Source organism: Bombus huntii, chromosome 5, assembly GCF_024542735.1.
Source record: "Bombus huntii isolate Logan2020A chromosome 5, iyBomHunt1.1, whole genome shotgun sequence".
NCBI classification, from domain to species: Eukaryota; Metazoa; Arthropoda; class Insecta; order Hymenoptera; family Apidae; genus Bombus; species Bombus huntii.
In genome coordinates this window covers 6,519,322-6,542,925 of record NC_066242.1, presented here as the reverse complement: position 1 = coordinate 6,542,925, position 23,604 = coordinate 6,519,322, and the positions used below count along the sequence as shown (strand labels likewise).

The window sequence follows — 23,604 nt, the reverse complement described above, 5'->3', positions numbered from 1 at the left end:
TTTGATTTAATTGAGAAATTAAAGTGTCTTTTCCTGAAAGAGAATTTGTTATTGTTATAATAGATTTAGAATCTAATAGACGTGAATAGAAAATGATATACAATCAATTGTAAATTGTTAATATGAATTCAATCTGACCTTTACAGTATAAGAAATCTGCTGATAATAGCAGCTGTGTCAATACACATACAGATATTTCATTATGTTATACATCTATGTATACGCGTATGTGTATTGTAATGTATTTACGAAGTACTGAAAATATTATTTCAATAAATTAAATACAAAGCTTTTATACTGTTCATTTTTTATTACGTAACAGATAGGAATGCAATAATAAAATGATATAAGTTACAATTTACGACATATATGTGTATAATTATAATAATAGCTAAATACACGATATGCATATAATTATAGCTGCTTTTTCTACCTCAGATCCAGTTATAGCTTATACCATTTATATCTTTGTAAATTCCATAAGCATTGTCTAGTGAAAGTTTCTTTGAAGAATTACAACATTCCAAGCAATCTTTAATTGTGTAATGAAAAAATATGATTAAATATAAATTTAATTATTGTTGCACATAATAGAAATAGTACGTTAAATAAATTTTGAAACATGATTACAGAATAAAAATTATTTAATTTATTTAAACATAATATTAACATGATAACACTTTAGAGACTTGTTAGAATTCTATTGACATGAAAATGTCATAATATTATTACTTTTATGTTTTCTATACTTATGAAGAACAAGTCCACTGATAGTATATGGAGTAAGTGAAACTTTGTATTGTGAAGCAATATACTTTAATCTTCTGCAGTAGATTGGGCTGCATCCAAAATAATTTCAAATGAAAATGGTTGGAAGCCATACCCTTGTCCAGCATAAAATTTGCTTTGAAATTCGACCCTATAATAAAGTATTAAATTTTTAGTCAGAAAAACATGTATTTTATTTAAAAAGGTAGTTTGTATTCTATATTATCCTTAAAGTATAATATAGTATAGTAATATAGAAATTTCTTAAATATAACGATCATTTTTTTTAACATACCAATGAAGTCGAAGTGTATGTAAGAAAGCTGATAAGCCTTCCATAAGAACTAGAATGCCGACAGTTAAAACAGCCCAAAATGCAAATACAGCCCATAAAATGATACCTCCTGACCAACCTTCTTGAGTTAACCCATTTCTCATTACCATGTTCCACAATACTTCTGATAATTCTATATATAATCAATTAATGTCTAGTAAAATATATCTGCTATAAATTATGGAACAATAAACATATTAATTTTTAAACTTACGTGCATGGGCAAGAGATAAGGCCCATAAACGAAGATAGGATGCTGTGTGGGATACACTACCAAGAACGTATTCAATGGTATGAATGCCCTGATGAATAAATACTTCACTCATATCCTCCTCTTCTTCTTTGTGACCTCCTTGAGGAATTCCACTTACTGGTTGTATAGCATCAACAGCACCTTCTATGTCACCATTTTCTGTACCATGATTGTTTAACTAATGTGTAAAGAAGGGAGAACAAAAGAGAAGTTTATCTATATGTATTAAAAAACACGAATTTAAAATACTTATGATGAATTTGAAATGTAACCTGGTAATGTTGTTTCTTTCTATTGTACATCATTGAAACAGGTTTTGCCAATAACATCCATGGAATGCAAAGAACAGCTACTACAACGAGGAACGATTGGAATCCATTTTGCCCACTGTACATCCAGGGGCTACATTCTTTGGCTGGTGCAACACCAGGCTTGAATAATACCATGTTAATAAATGTAATTAATACTGATGGTGCACAGAAAGGTCCATGTGCTGGGTCTGTGTCTAAAAATAATAATAAGTATCATAATATAATAATATTATAGCATATGTTTGTATTACATATAACATATTACTTACTATCGCTATTAGGACCATAGCTAATCCATTTAATAAACATAAGCAATACCATGTAAAGGAACAGAAATATTAGGAAAATTATCTGAGGGACAAATTCACAAATTATGCTCAGCTGTCTCCTGAAATACATATGGTTCCATAGACCAATTATCACACCAAACAACATATGTATGACTCCGAAAATGATAGATATTTTCATTTTGTATGAATTTAGAAAAATAATTTTATTCTCTGCTAATTGCCACACAGGATCCATTCCTAAAGGATATGGAATTTGTAAATATTGTTCTGTATCACTAGGATTTAATTGCAACTCCTTATTTGTGACTATCGTTGAAATATTATAATTGATTCTCCAATATGACCCAAAGATATTTAATGATTTAGAAAATATGTCATTGTATATAAGTCCAGTATACATTGAAAATAAGCCCATTAGAAAAATGATATATCGACCACCAAAGAAGATATTCCAAATTTCATTATCAGATTTTTTTGCAGCCAATGGTTTTTCTTTTAATACCATCCATCCACCAAAGAGAAACATAATTAAGCCATGCCCAGTATCACCAAACATAACAGCAAATAAGAATGGAAATGTTATAATAGTGTAAGGAGATGGATTCATTTCTCTGTAAGAAGCTACTCCATATGCATCTACCAGAGCTTGGAAACCTTTGGTAAATTTATTGGTCCGATTATAAGTAGGCGGATCTTCAAACGTTGCCATACGATTTAAAATCGGTGGTACAGAACTTCCACTTCGTTCCTAAAATATACATTTCTATGAAATTTTCAGTTAAAAATGACAATGTGGAATTATTTAAAAAATATATATAAATAATTACAGTTCCACGACGCAATGCTAATTGTATTGTTTCAATGTCTAGCACAGGAACCCAACATTCAGCGATTAGACACTTTTGCGTAACATCCAAATTAAATAAATTTAAAGTATGATAAATTGCTTTGATTTTGCGAACTTTCACAAACCAATTCTTAATATTTTTTGCAGCGGCTACTAGGACACGATGTCGATGATCTTGAGTTTGTCCAAGAACCTATATTGAATTATGATAGAGAGAGATATGGTTAGTTTTCATAACACAAATATAAATTAAATTATATATAAAAATAACACAAATATATATATATAGTATTTTGATTATTCCGCATAATTTCAGAAGTAGCTTCATATGTATCACCAAATGTGAGATGATAAGTAAATAGAATGTTTAATAAAAATGAAAGGAGAATTGTAGAGTAACAAAATAGCGTAAAATTCCGCTGTAATTAAAATTGTATAATTGTATAGAAGTCTATACAGGGAATACTTTGACCATCTATTGTAATCAAGATAGACGGTGAGACCATAAACAATGTTTTCATAAATATCGCGCTAACTCTGGCATATTTTTATTATTAAAAAAAAGGAAGTAACTGACTGTATTTAAATCTTCAATTCGAGTCATAACTCCCATAGCCATCTCACGACGATCAGCGGGTGCTTCGGGACAAGGATATAAAGTAGCTCTAAATCCTTCGCAAATCTTTTTAACTCGAGTTTTCAATTGATCTCCTTGGAAGAATATGATGAATACAGACTTAAAGACTTGGTCTCCCTAAAAAAGCACAACAATATATTTTTTTAAATACATTTTTACATTTGCTAAAAAATCTTTAAAGACGATCGATATCATAAGGATGTAGAAGAGAAGACCTACCGTTGAAGGATCTTCCAAAGGGGTTTCAATCTCTGCTTGACGCAGGAATACATTACCACGGCATGCTCGCCAAAGCATACGTTCAAATGCTGGTATACGTTCTCGTAGGATAACTCCTGCCACGAATCTATTTAAAGAATAATTTTAGTAAGATACGCGTATCACGGAAAAATTGTAAATGAATGAAAATAAAGACATGACACCATTAATTATACATATACACTATACACGTATGTTTGTGCGTATGTATAAATATTTTAAAACACCTTAAATTTAACATGAACGTAATAATAATGTATATCAACGATTTACATTGAAAATCGTTTGTATATGCATATATCGTATGCCGCCATATATTGCTCAAGTTATATGAGTTTCCAAGGTTAATATACTACGATATAGATATTATACTTTCAACCTGTATCGTTTATATATTTTTATATCTTAAATTCATTAATTGTTATTTAACCTTATTATTGTTGAAGAATGATGATCTTTGTAGCCATGGTTCTTTTTAGTCATAAACGTTGCTTGATTCATCATATATGAATATATCATAATTTTCGAGTACAATAAAATTCAATAAACGCATTATGTATACATGTATATAAAATGTTAATAAAAATAACAATAAAAATGATGATGATAGTGATAATAATGTCATCATGATGAAGGAATGACGATAATAATGGGAATAATGATTGTAATAAGAATGATAGCAACAACAATAATAGCATATGTTCAATGAAAATGTACTAAACGAATGGCTTATAATCTTATCCAATGTTGTATGTGCTTGAGATTTCGAAATAAAGAAGTTTGGTGCGCCCAAATGAAAAGTGATAACCACGGACGATATTCGAAAAGAAAGAAAAAATATGTCTTATAGCGGTGACTTTTAGTAAGCGTTTATTATAATATTATTAAATAAATTAGGATTAGTTTGCATATTAAGTTTTAATATGATCATTTAAACTTTAATCTAATTAGATGTGTGTATATACTGTTGAAATAAAACAACATGCATATGATTGAAATGATAAAATTGAATACCACATTATGGGAGCACAGAAAGTGTGTTTTGTTAAAAAAAGAGACAGAAATCTATTATAGTAAAGAAAGTTGTTGTATTTCGAGAAGTATAAAACAATACAATGTAAAATACTTCACATGCAAAAACTATTTTTTAATGGTATCGTGTTAAAGAAAAATAGTAAGTTTTATGTATAAGCTCTATGGATGATTCTTATTTGTAGATGGCTGAAAGTCTTTTTACAAGTATTGATAGAATGCAGAAAATTTTACATGTAAAATATTAAGGGTGTATATGTTTTTATTCTCCGATCAAACTCAAATATTAAAAAAATTATTTGATGGGTTAAAACAATTCTGAAGAACAAAATGAAAAAGATTTCGGTATAAAAAAATGACTTATCCTAGTAAACACATAAACACACATGTATAAAAATTACAGTGTGCAAGTTTATTTGATTCTTCACGTGAAAATCGATTTACTTTTCAACGATCATCTGTTTTGTACTTCAATTCATATTTTTCAATATTATTTTATGTTTGTTTTTTTTGTATTAGTAATTATATAGTTTGTAAGTGTACGATGAAAAAAAAAAAAAAAGAAATAAGATACTTTGGATCATGATCATGTTGAATTTACGTAAACAGTGTATATGCATATTACAGAACTCTTCTACGCACACATAAAAAGACACTCAAACCATCATAAAGTTGTTAAAGTTATAGTAAAAATTCCTTGAAAGCTATAAAATCATTATTAACAAATGTTTCTATAATTCTTACGATTTTGCAGAAACTGGAAATGCTGACCATAATCATTTTGTATATGCATGAGCAAAATTGACCAAATTACATTTGCCTATTACAGAAAATGTCCCATTTGCATAATTAAATATTCCTGTTACTCGTCAAGTCGCTATAACATATTTAAATTTATTGGCTATTTAAAAAAGTTTAATGTGGCTAAAACAATCTGAACTTTTAATAAGCATCTTCTATATAATTTTACTCTTATTTCTTTGATGTTATTGTTAAGCAATTTTCTTTTCACGACTTCAAAAGTAACAAAAACATTTACGATATTATGTTTAGGTTGTTTAGGTTGCGACATACAGGATGATCCGGGCAGGTAGGAATTCTATGTATAAAAATGACTCGAAAGTAAAAAATACAGAAATTTTTTTATATATAGTTGCTACTCTTCGAGGAATGGCAATCTTGATAGCGAATTTAATTATTCAAAATACAGTATAAATCTTACAGTTTTGAAAAAGTTTATGTACAGAATTGTTAAAAAATTCTCAATTATTGTTTATTATGATATTTTCATCGCTTAGTAGTTACAAACTAAAATTAAAAGAAAGCTAAAGAGTCAATCATTGTGGCTCACGTTCGATGAATCGAATGTGAGATCAAGAAAACATTTTATTCCATATTTTCGGTTTATTCATCGTTTGCATACCACCCACCCTGACTTCATCCTGCACACCTTATACGGATAAAACAGCCGTTTAAAATTGGCTAGATACAATTGGAAACTCTGTGATAAAAAACGGTGCTAGATATAAAAGTTTCTAAAAATGATAAAATTATTAATATAATCGTATTGAATGAATTTAGAAGGATATAATAACGATATGGGAAGGATTTACTAGTAGGAGTACGTACCCCAGTTGGACAGGACCAAGGGCAGTCTGGCGGGCGATATTATCATCACTAATCAATGCACGTGTCATGGACTCGGTAGGATTCAAGCCTGCGTGCTCTTGCTGACGACACAACAGACAAGACACAACCACATTAGCACACTAGACATCACTATAATGCTCCAACGCCATATTGTTGTTGCGTAAGTTCCCTTACGTTTTACACACGCAGGAATAAGATTAAAGATATCTTTAATGGCTCGTATTTTAGGAAATTTACTGGTTCCAATTTTGCAGAAATAGAAACCGAATTGCTTTGAATGTATATATATATTTTTTTTTTCAAGCAGCAATAGGCACTAATATTTCTTACAATTAGTAAGCAATAGATCAAATGTGTTCAGTTTTAGATAATATAATTTCTTCCACCACGCGATACATTTTTTAATAATAATGTTACACTTCAAATGAATATCATATTGATCATATTATATAAATCATTATCATATCATATCATATATTACATAAATATTTCCGAGCCTATTCTCCTTGTATAAGGAATAAAATAATATAATTGTTAAAGAGTATAACGACCGATTTTTAGCATAATATACATTCTACTTAGTAGTGTACTAATAGTAGTGTACTTTAGTAGTGTATTCTACCATAAAGATTAATTTCAATTTCTTAATTTTTGTCTGTAGTGGTGGGTACCAGTAAATTGCGAGATATGTATAGTAACTGCTTCTATAATAAGACCAGAGGAAGTATTTTTAAGGTTACAAAGATATCTTAAATCGGTTATATTTTCAACTAAATATGAATTACTATACAGTGTTACATTATATATTGAAGCTGTTAATATCAATTATGCTAAATATCAATTATTAATTCACCATCAATACAAAATGACCTCGTTAATTCAACGCAGTCGCATCATTAAACCGCGAGACATCAAATAAATAGAAAAGCAAATATTTATGATAATAGTGCGCTTGAGGTAATAAATAATATTTTATTGCTTTTCTATTGTCACAATGAGGTATTCAATTATGTAAATGTAAATTCTTGTCTTCAATGGCACTATGTCAAATTAGGTAGTAAACTATTCTTACGTGTATTTATTAGATGATTTTTATTTATTAGAATTTTACGACATTTTGTTGTGGGAAATGTGAAGAGAAAAAAAAAAATAATTAAGTTAATTCTCATGAAATCTGAAAACTTTTTTGTAAATAAATTGCTCTTCCTATACCATTCTGAGCTTTGAAAAGATCCTGCTTCTCTTTTTCTAGAATAAATGTCAATATTGAGTAAAATGGAATTTATTGTTTATTTAATTGTAATTGTTACTTCCTGAATACATATATTAATGAATCATGCGTCCATAAATTTCTTTTTTTAGACCTGTATAGGAACTTGAAGGGGAAAAAATGTTGTTTGTGATGGTGACGAAATGTAATCTTATTTATATAAATCTTGTTTATGGCCTAAGGACTAGTGGAATTTCAAGTAATAATCACTAATTTCCAACTTTTGCTTCAATGAAAATTGTTTGGCTTAGTATTATGCTAAATAGGTTTCGTAACCTCAAGAGTGAATATCATTTTTATTGAGAAACCATTTTATATCCGAATTTCATAAAAATTAGCGATTATCACTTTGCGATGGTACTCTGTAAGAAACATCATATGTATTTACTTATGACGTAACTTAGGTAGTACGAATTCGAAAATCCATTCGAATTAATTTCAAGAACAGTTGGTTCAATATTGAATTAACCAGGTCGTAGGGCGAATATACGAAGAAAGAGAAAAGAAAAGAAAAGAAGAAAGGGAAAGACAACCAAAAATAAAAAAAGAAGAAATACAGAAATATCATGTACACAACGATTCTTATTCAATAAATAATTTGAAAATAATTTTAGTTATGTAGTTATATCATTCAAAGTTCAAGTAATATTAGATTGTAACTAAATATATTTAGAAGGTTTCTAGAAATCGGCCACAATGCCAATTTAATTCATTTAGGCGCGATAAAATATACATGTATCTTACATTTATACAGGTCAACACTTTTATTTAGAAACGTATTTATTTTTAGAAATCATTGTTCTCCTTTATTTTAGTCTTCCCTTAAACTCTAAAACTCATATTTTGGTTACCCTTCGATATATTCTTCGAAATAAGTTAATCATGAAGTGGGTAACAAAAATCAAAATGAGTCGTCTTGTATATATACTATTTTTGTTTTATAGTTTCCTTTGTAGTTATGATTTTCATTTAGCAAATTCAGGTATAAAATTGAACAGAAAGTTTTATAACCTACAGTGCGAGTAATACAATAGCATAAATACAGTGATCTGCCTGTTTTGGTTGGATAAAGAAAGGTTTCTGTTACCTGTTAAATGCTGTTAGATTAGGTTTCGAGGAATAAACAATAATCATAAGAATCAATACATAGCATGCAAAACAAACATATCAGAAGCTTACTACTTACCAATTTACCCCTTCCCGACATATACACATATAATATACGATAAGCGAATATACATATACAGTAGTATCGTCCATAACTGGTCAGACGCTTTGTAGATCGAGGGATAAGGATGAATTTATGGAACAAACTGATTCAAGTTATGAAATGAAATTAATTCTAATTATTTTAATTAATGTTTTATTTTGAACTACTTCTTCTTGGAATCCACAAAGCCAAACTTACTGTCATTTATACATGCATTTATATACGAGAATACATAAATAGTCGTTTAAATAAACTAAATCGATTTCCAATTATACGAATTCTACTCTTAGTGTTGTATGCTTTTGGTTGAAATAATTGCTTGAATAACGAAACTACAAAATTTGCTGATCTTTTCATCCTTAACATTCAACCACAATGCATTATTAAATATTGTTATTACACTGTCCGGTTAATAAAAGCCTTTTGTAGCATTTCGAATTCAAAACTTGGTTTAAATATAATTGTATGTATTTAACGTGCCGTACGAGCTTTAAAATAATAAGCTTCATATCATTTACATTTTATATAATTTGTTTACTATTTAGATCTTACTATTTTAGATTTTTCAAATATATGAAAGACGAATATTAAAGAGATACGAGTTGTAAATTCAATCACATACCAAAAAGTGTGCGACAGGATGAGCTTTGTGTCTAAATATAGAAGGACAAGCAAAGTGAGATTTCACTTTTAGAGCCATGTATGTGCCTATATACGAAGTACATACTATATGTCAGACATGGCAATGTAGCAGTTCTGTGGTGGGGCAATCTGTAAGCGTAAAAACTACAGCTATGATAGAATAGTAAACGTCAGACGTATTTCTAGAAGCTTAATATTACTAAAATAAGAAACTCATAACAAAGCTGTATCTAGAGGTGAGGAACTAAATAAGTTAAAAGTTACCAAACAGTATGCACAAAAAGTGCTTTTTCGTTATTACAAAATCTAGTTGAAGCATATGAACAATGGCCAAACATATTTTGGCCATTTATAAATTTATAAATATTTGGACAAATATTTGATGACTATTTGTGTTCACGAGAATTTTAAATAAAGCTTTCCCACCACGATATAGCAGCGTAAGTTGCCTTTGCTTGAGTATCTAAACTCTGTCTCTTCACCGTAAGTCTTATTAAAAGATATAGAGAATATAGAACGGATCTACTAATTATTAATATCAACTTTAAACATTTTTGTCGATCTTCGTAAAATATTAAAAATACAGGATTGACTTTAGTATTGAAAATTATGAGTAGCAACTAAACGTTTACTTTAAAATACTTCACGGTTGCCATTGCTGTTACATAGTCATTAATATTTACTTGAAATTGCATGACTATTTTCAACGAACAGATTAATCTATTTAATACAGTTTAAATCTCAATTTCAAACTGAGCATATCTGAAATCACGAAATATAAATATTTGACACCAGTTGAATTTACGACTCACCTTAAATTATTGCCAACAACAATAGGTGTAATCGATTGGGATGTTTAAATAACGGTGTTGCAAGCCAGACTCTTAACTTTACTCGTATTTTTAAATCGAATTCTCAAATGAGAAACCATCAAGGTTCTTTTTTTGATATTCGTGTAGGCGCGTAAGCGTACGCATCTATACATACCCATGGCCACACTATCATCATTACTGTTATTCACGTTGAAGCTAAATAAATAATGAATGAATGGACTCACATATATTATTTCAGTATTGTTATCGTTACCAGAATATTCGATACAGTTTGAATGTGTTTTAACCAACTTTTAAATACATATGTTACATGTGAATAACGTCAAACTGTATCAACTGTTATATAGTGTATTTTTTAACTTAACTTGTTTCAGTAACAATTTAACACACATCTTAGAATTAGAGACTTTGATAAATAAGTGAATGTTATTTAATTAAGCAAACAGTCGCATTTGTCTTTAAAGAGCATTTAAAGTCGCCAAAGCAATAATCTTTATAATTGTCTCTCATTTCTACGGAGTGCAAATAAACAATTCTTACTAATTGGGATAATAGATTACAAAAAGTAACTTTGTAAAAACTGATAGTATAATGTATAGAGAAAAGAAAAGTTTCTAAAAGTAAAACTTGAAGTACATATTAAAATAAAAATTAATTAAAAATTGTACAGCTATGTCTTATTCAATTGTCATGTTATATCAGTTCAGTCAGTCCAAAAGTTAATTTCGAATATTAAGAATGAAATTACCACGATTCTGTTCTCTGTTTGTTTTATTGACCTACGATAAAAAGATTTTAAGATTCAAAATTTGCTACGAATTCCTTGTTTAAATCGGACCCGAATGTTTTAATATTAAAGGAGCGTTACTGCTTATTTTTTCAATTTATTGTATGTACGCAACCGTAAAAATAAGGCAATTTCACATTTCGATGCTTGAAAAAAATAATTCGCTGTGCACTTATCTATAAAAATGATATTAAATAAAGTCGATAAATACATCTCGTTGCTTCTTATCTTTCCTTTTTATTACCAATTAAAAGAATGAAGTCTTATACGGAATTAGTCTTAAATAAATCGATATCAAATATCGTCGATTAAACATAAGTCTTCGTATTAGATATTCCGGGTATATATTTGGCAGAAGCAATACTTTTTGCAGAGTTTAAACGATGTTAGTATTATTAATGACATAGTATATACATGTGCAGATGTATTTACAATTTTACATATAGTGTATTTCAATTTGTGCAAGATTTAAATTAAAATTACTTAACATGTACATATATAACTAAATGAATGTATCGTAATATATACACACACACACATATATATATTTTTTATTATTCGGTATCTGTATATATATATACTACACACATATTAAACATATATATAAACAGGGTGATTTTATCGAATGATAACCGGATCAGGTCATCGCTTTATTTTAAGAGAAAATTAATAAAAATGATGTAAGGTCAAAAAATTAACATTGAATATTTCTGAAAATAATACTGATTTGTCTGTTCTGTCATACTAGATCATTCAAACTTTCATTTCTATTTTATTTCCATCTTAGACTCTACTTGATTCAAATTTTAATATGCAACACCATATAACTCTCTATCTCTTAGTTTATAATTAATAAATTAATTGTTATCGTAACACTTTAACATAAATCAATACATTTTTTTTCAAGCAACGAATAAATGCTCCTATATTAACAAGCACGTGAATATTGCCACTGATAATAAATTTTTATATGTATTTTTTTAAGCTAATAGTGCTTTTAATTATGGTCTCTGTAAGACTTATTGTTAGCAAATGTTTCAACGACTGTAATATTAGTGCTCTTTCTGAGCTAAAGGATTTTAGGTAACTACAGACAAAAAAAAAAAAAAACACTGAGCAAAACAGATTTGCAAATGCAAATAACGGTTGATAACAGCTTGCCTGAGGGGATTCCTATAGTGTGATCCTATGGTGTCTGCCGTAGTATACAGGTGCTGTAACCACAGAACACACTGACGCATCATGCCTTCTACTTAAATCTAGATTTATATATAGCCTAATAGCACAGACAACATTGATGAAAAGCTCTGCAATATTTGCAGATTATGGATTAATAAATTCTAACTCGATTAAAATATATGTACAAATGTGTCCATAGATTTAATAATTCATTTGTAGCGGTCACTATTCGTTTTATATTTCAAAAATTCAAAAACAAATAAAAAAATTTAGTAGGAGTTTTAAATCACAGATAAATCTATAGAACATTTATGTCGTACTAATATGATTTTTAGTCACTGGTGTCTCAAATGTAGAACGCAAGGATTTCTTTCCAAATTTCAAATTAAAGATTATGTTCCTTCCACAATGATTATTGCATTTACTTATTAGAGTGATTTAGGTGGCCAAAATATAGTATTTTTAGTATAATTCATTAATTTATTACGAGTTAATATACTGCGATATTATTATTCTTCTAAGAAGAAACGATTTAGAGTTGTTCAAGATTTTTAAGTCACCCTAACTATTTTAATATCTCCGTTACTTACATTTACACGAATAGTTCTTACGAAAAGTCAGTATTACAATCAATGAATTCTAACTTAAAGTAACTTGTATCCGTGTGCACAACATCTTCAGTATTATTTATATACCTCCAAGCTAATAAGACAGTAGACGAATGATTATTATATGATTATTATAAAGTAACTTTAAAAAATAAAAAATTAAAAAAAAGGAAAGGTTTACAAACATGAAAATTAAAAAAAGCAAAATACTTTTGGAAAAACGTATTATTACAAAATTTTTAAAAAAGAGAAAGTTTATAAATACATAAAAAGTGACAGAGATATTAACGAAAATATTAAAAAACAAATAAAACTCTCTGTATACAATTTTACTTGCACTATAAATCATAATGTATATACTCAGTATTTGCTATGCGAAATTTTGCGAATCATCACGCTCTACATTATTCGAATTTACACCACATTTAATTACCCGAGCTTGAGAGCCTGGCCGCCAGCGCGGAGGCCCTCTTCACCCAAGAGAGTGACTTGTTCTTCCTCACGGCTGGGGTCTGCCATCTGCGACACGACACCTCCATGCTCAGCCTGGCAACAGACACATGTCACCTCTCTTTTGCCCTATCTCCCGTTATTTCTTTTTATTTTCCTTTTTAACCATTTGTTAACATACTTATTCAATTCACCACTCTGTACACGGATGGCGGTTCTCAATTTTTTTTAATAGGATAAAAATTGGGATGCTCCAATATGATCGATAATTAAAAATTTATTTAAAGAAAAGTAAATATATAAAATAATTCGTACTTCTTGTATATATTATATATAATACAGGATGTCAAAAAAATTGAACTCATCGCTGTGATGAATAGTATTTGCTAAAATGTGTAAAAAAGTTTGTTACTTTGTGTGTCAAAAATAATCTCTTTAGAACCATATGTCATGGTAGTATTAATTTTTACTTGACCAAATTGTATGGTATAATTAGAATTAAGAATTTTCGTCTGTATTATTATTTTTATAATTATTTTTTTATTTTTACTGTCTAAGAAAAATAATAATTAATCGATGTTGATGAAGCAATACTGAATCATAGCAAATAGAAAATGTTCAACAGTATACTTGAAATCAATCAAGAACATCTCCTTAATCTCCTTAAAAAAATTGCGAACTATATACTCAAAATATGTACTCTATGTAAATCATTCTAATAAATAAATTTAAATATAGTTTAGTGGCACATGTCATAATTTACCATTTCAGTAAACGTATTTATAATTACAACTCTGAAAGTATGTTTTATTACACGTATCAAAATAATAAAACCAAAGTAAAATAATAAAGATGATGATCGTAAGATATTTTCAATGAGTGCTTTTATTCAGTTAACATCGATATCAAATGGCTGCTAATATGTAATAACGAAAATACGAAACCTACAAGAATTGAAATCTAACATTTTACTAACAACAATAAAGTATTTTTATGACCTCTGCGATAGCATTTCTAGAAATACTGCAAGAATATATGATGGAAAATACCAAACAGCATCAACAACTAATATAAACATCCTCTTACAAAATGGAGATTAAGGTTACACAATACGCGTTCATAAACATTAAAAATAATAAGATGTAAACCCTATGGCATGGTAAATACCGAAAAAATTCAACATACATTACTTTCATAAGTATTAGGACACCGTTGATCTTATTAAAGATCTTATTAATTAAGCCACATTTTCACGATTAATTGGTCAGAACTTTGTATTCGTGCGACATAGCAATTCAAAACACAACAGGAAATTTATTGTAAAAAAAAAAAATTATTTCTAAGTGTTACGGTGTTACGACAAAATAGGAAACTCTGAAAAGTCTATCGAAAATCTGAATCTGATTTATTAAATAATTAATATTTATTGTTGTCAAATTATATACTGCAATAAATAAAAATAATCACGATAGAATATCGTACATGGACAAGAAAACTATCTAATTTTATAAATAGTTGATTTTTAACCAAAATATTGAATATATGGATTTCTTATAATCAATGATTCCAAATAGAATAATAATAAATTCTTTAAAATGTTTATAATTCCCTAATGACTTTTCCAGAGATGTCCTAACACGTATGAACAAAAATATATGTTCAACCTTTGGCAAATTTTTAAATCACACAAATTTTAGATTTATATTACATGCAACAAGAGATGACATAAAACGCAAACAATTCTGCCAATTTTCCCTAAATGATAAAAGAATTTCATCAGAAATTTTAAGGACGAACGGAATGTACATATCAATTTTTATAGAAAATGATGGAATGCTTAACCCTTTCGCTAGAACTCGTTGTGTCGATATACATATTCTACTTATATAGCCTATTGAACTTATGTCTGTACGGAACATGTAATGTCTGTACAAGACACATATTCTACTGATTTTCGTACAATATTCTACAGATGGCAGTATGAAACGCATACTATTAACGCATACACATATTCCGTTTAATAGAGTTGTTCTGATAGCAATTTTGTTGGTTTATATATTAAATTATCTAATTAACAATGTTACAGATGTAAAATTTTTTATACTTTTTTTTTACATGTTTTATATTTTTATATAAATAATCTTGAATATTTTTTCATGTTTTACTGAAAATTATTTTAGCAAACGTGAACATTATGTTCATAGTAGTGAAAGGGTTAATTGACCTAATGAAAATACGCGATACAATATACAAAATCCACATACACAGAGGAAATATAAATCATTATATGAAATTTAGTAATAACGAGTAAAGTGATATTTTAATATTTTTACTTAATCTGTATCTTTAGAATAATAACATTTCTTAAATTTACGTTATTAATATATTCAATATTTTAATAATTTAATTAATATCAATAAATGATAATGTTTATCCACGAGTTTGATTGAATTTAGAACACTGCCAGTACGATGCTGAGCATAATGACCGAGATGTTGCACAATACCTCAAATACCATTTAACTCTTAAAATACATATACGATCATAAATCGTATGTGTATGCACGAAAACAATAAATGAAATATATATGAAATCTTTACAATGTACTAAAATAATATTTAGGCATTTCTAACAGTAGTAGCAGCTGTTACTTTAAATCATCTTAATTGTTATATGCACAAAATGACAGGAGGTGTAAGTATACGTCTCTGTTTGAAAAGAACAATATAATTATATTTTGCACATGCGATATTGCATGTGTACAATGTATTTTCTATAGAAAAGTATATCTTTCTAAATCTTTTTGCAATTAAGAAGAAACTGCTTTCCATTATATCGTTTCCCCAATATTTAATTCATTGAATGCATCGTTTGGATAACAACAAAGGTTGCCAAACATTATATACATATATATGTCGATTTTAAATATAAAATACATTATTCGTACATCCGTCGCTGCTTTATTGAAATTATTTATTATTTGAATGAGCTTATTAATGTTTAAAAATATTTAAATAATCTGAGGAACAGAGATTGAATATAATAATTTTCGACCGTAAATAACAATAAGAAATATTTTAATACATATGTACTGTTTAACTGCACCTCGTTTAATTTTTCTGTAAAATGTGTGTTTCAACATTCTGTGATGAAAAAGAAGATATTTTAGCAAAATTATACAGGTTTACCTTCTTTTTCCATAGGAAATTTTTGCCTATAAAATTTTTTCACATGCACATTTCAAATTGACACTCTGTATATACATGTAATATTTACAATATTTCACATGCTTCATGCAAAAAGATTATTAGATAAGGATATTATTTTGGACTTTTCAAATATAATAAATTGTCATTCTCTAGTTACCCATATGCATGCTAGTTTGTAATGTTCAACATTCCAAGCACCAAGTTGATACCCTCTATTAAAAGTTGGAAACCTACAATATAATGCTACATAAAGATTCACTTATATCGTCAAATTCTGGCCAGAAATTAATATACATTATTAAACAATTTATTGTATGTACAAGTGAAGGATTTCTATTACAGAAACAGAATATTATTTGTTGACAAAATGTAATTGTACTTTCAATTATACAATATACTTTGTACATACAACACAAGTCTAATAAATATAAAATTAATTTTTTTTTAATTGAATTTTTTTCCACGTTTTAAATGGTATATATAATAAAATTGCTATGAATATATGGACTATGGGATATATTTTGTATTAAGTTTTAAAATTAATGAAACCGATTACAATATAAGTCATTACACATAAAGAAAATAGCAAATTACAAATTTAATAGTTAAAGTTAGCTACATCATAAATTATATCATACAGATCTTTTGCAATAAAAAGTATTTTTTAAATTAATAATTTATGTTAAAATTCTATGTTAATTTCATTAAAAATGATTAATTACCCTATTAAGATACACAGTTCCTCTGAGAAAGATTATCTCCTTTAAGGAGATTTGTAGGTAAACTAGATTAATTCATAAATACATTATTTTCTAGTAATACATTTACAGTGTATTAGAAGTTTTACTAGCAATTATAAGGAGTTTTACAATTTCTCTTGTGCCTGTGTAAACCACTTGTTTCACAGTACGTCACATAATGTTACTAATGCTAAACATTAACGTATTTGACAGCTTCTTATCAATACATTGCAATATTACTGAAAAATTTGTTCATTGCAGTTTGCTTGCTCTACTATCCTCCTTAAAGAAGCAATCAACATACTTCAGGGGCATCCTGCATATATATAGATATATACACACACATAAAATAAGGCGACTTAATTTTAAAACTTATAAGAATAAGAATCCCGGGAACTTCAAAAATTTCGTGCCGACTCAACATGTTTTTAATGAATGTTATGTAACCAACCATAAACGTTTGACGAAACAATTAATGATAAAATATATTGGAAATTCGTAAATTTCTTATGAAAATAATAGGAATATAAAGGACCAGGGAGATAGGGCTTATACGGTGACTTGTGTCCTTTGCAATTCTGCAATTTGGTTAGTTGGCAACACTAACACATTAATAGTCCTAAAATCACTCAATAGTACCATTAGTAATACAAAACAAAAACAGCTTCATGTCCATAGCATTAGAATTTCATTTTTATGATTATTATTTTGTATTTGGTAAAATAATCTTGTTTCCGTTATACAAAATTGCGAAGCAATTACGACAGATGATATTGATGTCAAACACAAATTACGCAATCTTCATTATCATGCACTTTAATCCATTGCATACGTTAAAGAACCGTTCATTTAATGAGTAATTTTGTTCTTACATTTGTACCCATAAAACTTTTCAGCAAAAATTACCATGAAAGCATTTGTTTATATGGATATTTATCTACGGAAGTTTATCTATGGACCAATACTAGTAGCAAGTTAAACATCAATTTGTATTACAGATCAAAGTTTATAAATAATTATTCCAAATACTGAGTAGTAAAATAAATAGTAGGCTATTAAACGAATAACCATTTACCGTTTTTCTTAATCAAAGCATTGTCATCGCACGCGCGGTATATATAAGCGAAATTTGTATAACATTTATATATTATTTATTGCAATAATGCAATATCACGTATTACGCTTGATCATAGAGTTATTTATACCAGTTGAAGCATTACATTTATGTGAACTAAAATACTAGAAAATTGTATACGTACCAAAAGTACTGCCACTTATTAATATACTAAACGTTTATAAATATTATCTAGACATTATTTAGACAAATTAAATTATATATATATGTATATAACAAAATTTATAAATTATAAAAATTAACAAAAAGGTAGTAGTTTAAGCATCGTGATTGTTCATATGGTGTCGAAAGACAAAAGGCAAAACTCATTGTGTTTTTTAAATAAATTATCTCATTGCCGGTCTTGTATGAAGTGTGTAACTAATTAATGTGTAAGCGTGTGTGTGTATAATATAAAGCTTAAACTTTTATAAATAAATATGCTAATATATGAATTCTAGAATATCGATTTTTAAGATATTATTCGGTGTCAAGAAGTAAATACATTAAGTGAATTAATATTTTTTTGCGGAAAAAGGCATTTAAAAAACAGCTTAGAATATATATGTTTTAATGACCAGAAGCGTTTTGTAATAAGAAAAAGGACGAAGGATAATTTTTCGCATCCTTGACAGAAAAAAAAAAAATTGAGATAATAAAATCTATATGCTCGTTGTGTTCATTTTATTCTCATGTATCATTAATGTATCATGTATCTGATGCGTCTTTTTGATAACATCAGTTGCACAGTAAAATATGAATTTATATGTGCTTAATGTATTGCAAAAAATAGGATACACGAATACCACTTTTAATTTAGAAAATAATTTTGATGATTGTCACAGATAACTAGATAAATATTATCTCTTCTTTTTAGAAATAATTTTGTCCAAATTCTTTTTACATAGAACCACACGCGAATGTCCTAATTGAATATTCCATGGCTTCAATCGCGATAGTTAGGATAATTAGAAAAAGATTCTTTTAAAAGTAAAATTTGCCCATTCTAACTCTAAGCTATCCCCATTATGAGTTAATTATAAAGAACATTCAATTTCCCTATTTTTTACGATTAATTGTACATCCATACACAGAGTATTATGCAACAAGTGAAAAATATTAAAAAAAAAAAAAAAAAACAGTTTCATAGGACACAATAAAGTAAAAATCGGGAACAATAGAATTGCGATTGGAACTTCGTGCTTTAGTTAAAAATATTTAGAAGTTCAGTTAAAAAGCGTCGTAAATTCAATAATTCGACAAGGATCCACCATTGACAAGGATATTTAATGGATTACTGAATTTTACACACTTCGTGCCTGAACTTTTAAACATTTACCTTAATATTATACCTTAACCTTCGTATTATTTTATCGTATAAAATTACCCATCACATTTTTTTTTCATTCATTATTCAAATCTCTTATAAATATACAAGACGAAGCACTCTACTGCGAACAGTTCGATAACTTCATAAATAATGATTTCAACGGAAATTGGTTCACACGATTGTTACATAATTGAACAGGGAGCGCATGTTCCATTATATGACTTTTTGTTATCACTGTAATTTTCAAAATTACAAGAACCATCCATGTTTATTCAATTGAAATTAAACGCCTTTTTATTACAAGAGATGCGGGCAATGCCAAAACAAACTCAATCATGTTGAACACTTCATTTTCAGACATGTTAAACATTTAATGTTTAACCATAGCAGTATGTAGTAGAACACAGAATCGTCATGTATTTACAATATCGATTAACATTACTTATATCCTTTATTAAAAGCAATATATTTGATGAAGAATTAAAAGTATGCTTGAAATTTTGTATGTTTAAGTGATTAGAAAGGACTGAATAATGTAGTCATAGAGTCCCCTTCAAATTATGTATCCTCTTGGAATTAAAATTTCCAGGAAAGTTATTATTTACAAAATTATTGAAATAATCCAAACTACGTGCCCCTTTCTGTATATTATTATAATATATATATATAATTATATATATATATATAATGAACTCATAAATAGTGATATTTGTTTCACTTATATATATGTTTCTCGTGCAGGTTAGGAAAAAATGCAATACTATGTAAAATACTTCTTACATATTTAAGATAATTTATAAGCTACGGTGTTTTATGCTTAAGTTTTAAAAAAGGTATTCTTACCTCATCGAAGAAAACCTGCGTTTTCCTAAGTATATGCTTTAGTTCAGTCAGTTCCAAGAAATTACGTTTCAGAGTTTCCGCATTCTGATTAACTTCCCGTAATTCATTTTCTAATTTTTCAAACGTTGCTTCGAGATCTATCATTTCCCTTGGTTGCGGAGCTTCTGGATTTTCCCCAGTATCGAGCATTGGTATACCGTCCTTTTTTATTTCTTTTTCCAAGTATCGTAGCTTTCGTTCCATTTCATCGCAACGACGCACTTCATTGACGAATTTTCGTTGGAAAGCATTGACATCGGGATTAAGCTGCACAAAACATATAATTAAATTAGTATATGAAACTACTCCAAATGTTATTTCGTTAGGCTTAAACTAAATACGTAATTGGTACAAGAAAGTAGTCATAATTTTAGTTGTGTCATAAAAATTAGTAGTTTTTATACTATGTGATCTATGCGATATCTACATATCTAGCTTCGTATGTGTGCATCAAATTCATTTATTTTGACTCAAAAGCAAATTCGATTGTAATTATGATTTTTCGATCTTTTTAGCGTAAAGAATTAACACACTTCGATTTGTTCCATAACTTCTAGATATCTTGTATATTTCAATAAATTTCTTTTTCATTTAAATTATTAAAAATTTTGCCTTGTATAATGTAAAAAGTTGTACAATTAATGTCTCTATTTAATTCGAAATAATCCGTTTGGATTTGTATTTGACCTCATTTTAATCTCCTAATCCTATCGATTAAATGATATTATCGAAACAATCATTTTTGTAGCGAGAAATAAAAAAATATAATGATATTGTTGCTTAACGTTACGTAATTTATAGGATGAAACATTAGTCACTACACGATAAATCCACTTTCAAGAATATTCGTAATAGTAAAAATAATTAAAATATATAGAGTTACTGTATTTTTTTAGATTATATCACTGTCAATATTTACAAACATAGATATAGATATAGATAGAAGTAAGCAGGTAATCCTATAATACTATACTCTTTAGCTGTAATGCTATATTATTTGTATAATTTATAACCCAGTTTTTTCAAATCTTACAAATCTTATTCGAAAACGAAACTTTGTACAAATTTGCATTGATTGTTTTTACTTATTACTCATGTAGAATTATCCGATTTTCTGTTCTTTTTTTAATTATTACCTTTATTTGTTAATTATTAATAACTTATGTTAACTATGCTATATTGTATGTAATCAGGTTTATGATTCCAATTACCTTCCACGATTTCCTACTGTATCGATAATCGGTTAAAAAAAAGAATTTGTACCATAAATACTACATATATTATTTATAAGGCTTTTCTTTTAATATTGTATTTGTCCACTCTTTATTTATTTTTATTACTGTACTAAGCAAAATATGCAAAAGATTCCCACACATAAATTTTATGAAACATTTTATTAATACTTTATCAAATAACAGAAAAAATATGATGCTTACAAAAAAATGATATCTTTGTAATTACAACGTACAACCTGAATTTGCTGGATCAGCATACCTATATGAACCTAAATCAGTTATTTTTAATAAGTAATAACCAAATATGCAAATAAATGACGAATTAATTGTATATAATTTTTATTCCTGTATTACAATATAACTATTCCTACTATCTAAAATGTTATCCATGACTGACATGCTTCAGCTCCTTAAGAACTCGACTTTTTACATTCTTTTGTAAAATTTCGCAAAAATATTTTTCTCATAAGAAAAGGAAATGACTTAGTTTTCAATTTAATTCTTTTAGACCTTATATATAGACATAGTAACAAAAAAATGAAATACATCCATTTTATTGAAATGAATATATGTTATGCTTTTCAATAAACTTTCTTCAATACCTTGATCTTACACTTTAATATCAATAAATACAATAATATCTCCATTTATATAATTCTTGAAACTCTAAATATGTATATATTCTTGCTTTATCGTCTCCAAGTCCTATCATGGAATGGAAATATTACACTAGTGAGACAAAGTCACTTAAATCAACTTCCTTTTTTCTTCTAAGAAAAAGTGACATATAAATTCATACATAAAATGTATGCAATACACATATACAAATTCTGTGATTTTGGTATCAAAATTTGTAGTTCTTTATATTAAGTGGCATGCATCGTAAATGCTATTCTTAGTAACAAAATAGTATAATGCTTAAAACATAGAATCTGAAGTCTGCATATTTTCACAAAAGGATTGGAAGAAATAATTCTCTATTATAACAAAATGTTAATTCTTTGCTAAATATCTTATTCAACATGTATGTTTTCATTGTTCATTAATTTAAGAATTGAACATTTTTCACAGAAGTGGTATACGGAAATCTCAGAAATATAATTACGGCAACAATAAAAAACTTACATCTCGAAATTGGACAAGGCCAAGTTCGCCGAGTTCCGAGACACAGGCATAAGCTGCTTCACTTTGTAAAAAGAGTTGACACAAGGTCATCTGCTCGCTTCGAAAAAGCGATCCCATATTTGATTCTAATAGGAGTCGATATTGTTAGGTTAAAATAATTTCGAGCGTTATAGGAAACGAAACTTTTAAGTAAAACCGAAGGGAATAAGATAAATTTACTAAGAAATCACACTGCTATAATCGCGACCGCATCCACTGAACATTTAACAGAACACCAACTTTCGGATTTCGATTACAGAAGTAATCAATAAGGTAGTCACGAGGTAAGGCATAAATCACAAGTTGAAGGTATGTTGTCGTTGCCACTCGCATTTTTAGTTAACGCCCAGAAACTACACTAGCGACAATCCGTAGAGTAATGAAATTAGAAAGATAGGAAACCACTGCTTATAACATGAGACTTATAAAAAATATGCTTATAAAAAATATTAAGTTTAATGAAATTAAATATCGACATATTATCATTATATTATATTAGAAAATTTTCAAATTTAAATTAAAAGTAAGAAGATTCTAACAAATATTTTATTTCTCATAAGTTAAGTGTGAA

General features: G+C 27.9%; 2 protein-coding genes across 5 annotated transcripts in view; both read right to left on the bottom strand.

Annotated features, from left to right (window-relative positions):
* LOC126865494 (glycerol-3-phosphate dehydrogenase [NAD(+)], cytoplasmic-like) overlaps positions 1-23,604 on the bottom strand; it is a 78,064-nt gene that overhangs the window by 20,465 nt on the left and 33,995 nt on the right. The window lies entirely within an intron of this gene.
* On the bottom strand, positions 627-23,375 carry LOC126865485 (V-type proton ATPase 116 kDa subunit a 1). Of its 4 annotated transcripts, none has more exons than XM_050618047.1 (11): positions 22,995-23,375; positions 20,596-20,901; positions 13,343-13,455; positions 3,660-3,786; positions 3,381-3,557; positions 2,784-2,996; positions 1,936-2,704; positions 1,628-1,860; positions 1,317-1,533; positions 1,064-1,235; positions 627-919 (listed from the first exon to the last, which is right to left on the bottom strand). In XM_050618047.1, exons 1-11 carry the CDS (start codon positions 23,109-23,111, stop codon positions 817-819), a joined length of 2,547 nt encoding a protein of 848 aa, XP_050474004.1. In that variant the 5' UTR covers positions 23,112-23,375; the 3' UTR covers positions 627-816. The 4 variants fall into 4 exon arrangements, with proteins under 4 accessions (XP_050474004.1, XP_050474006.1, XP_050474007.1 ...); XM_050618049.1 differs by having other exon boundaries at positions 13,343-13,428; XM_050618050.1 differs by lacking the exon at positions 13,343-13,455 and adding an exon at positions 12,284-12,336.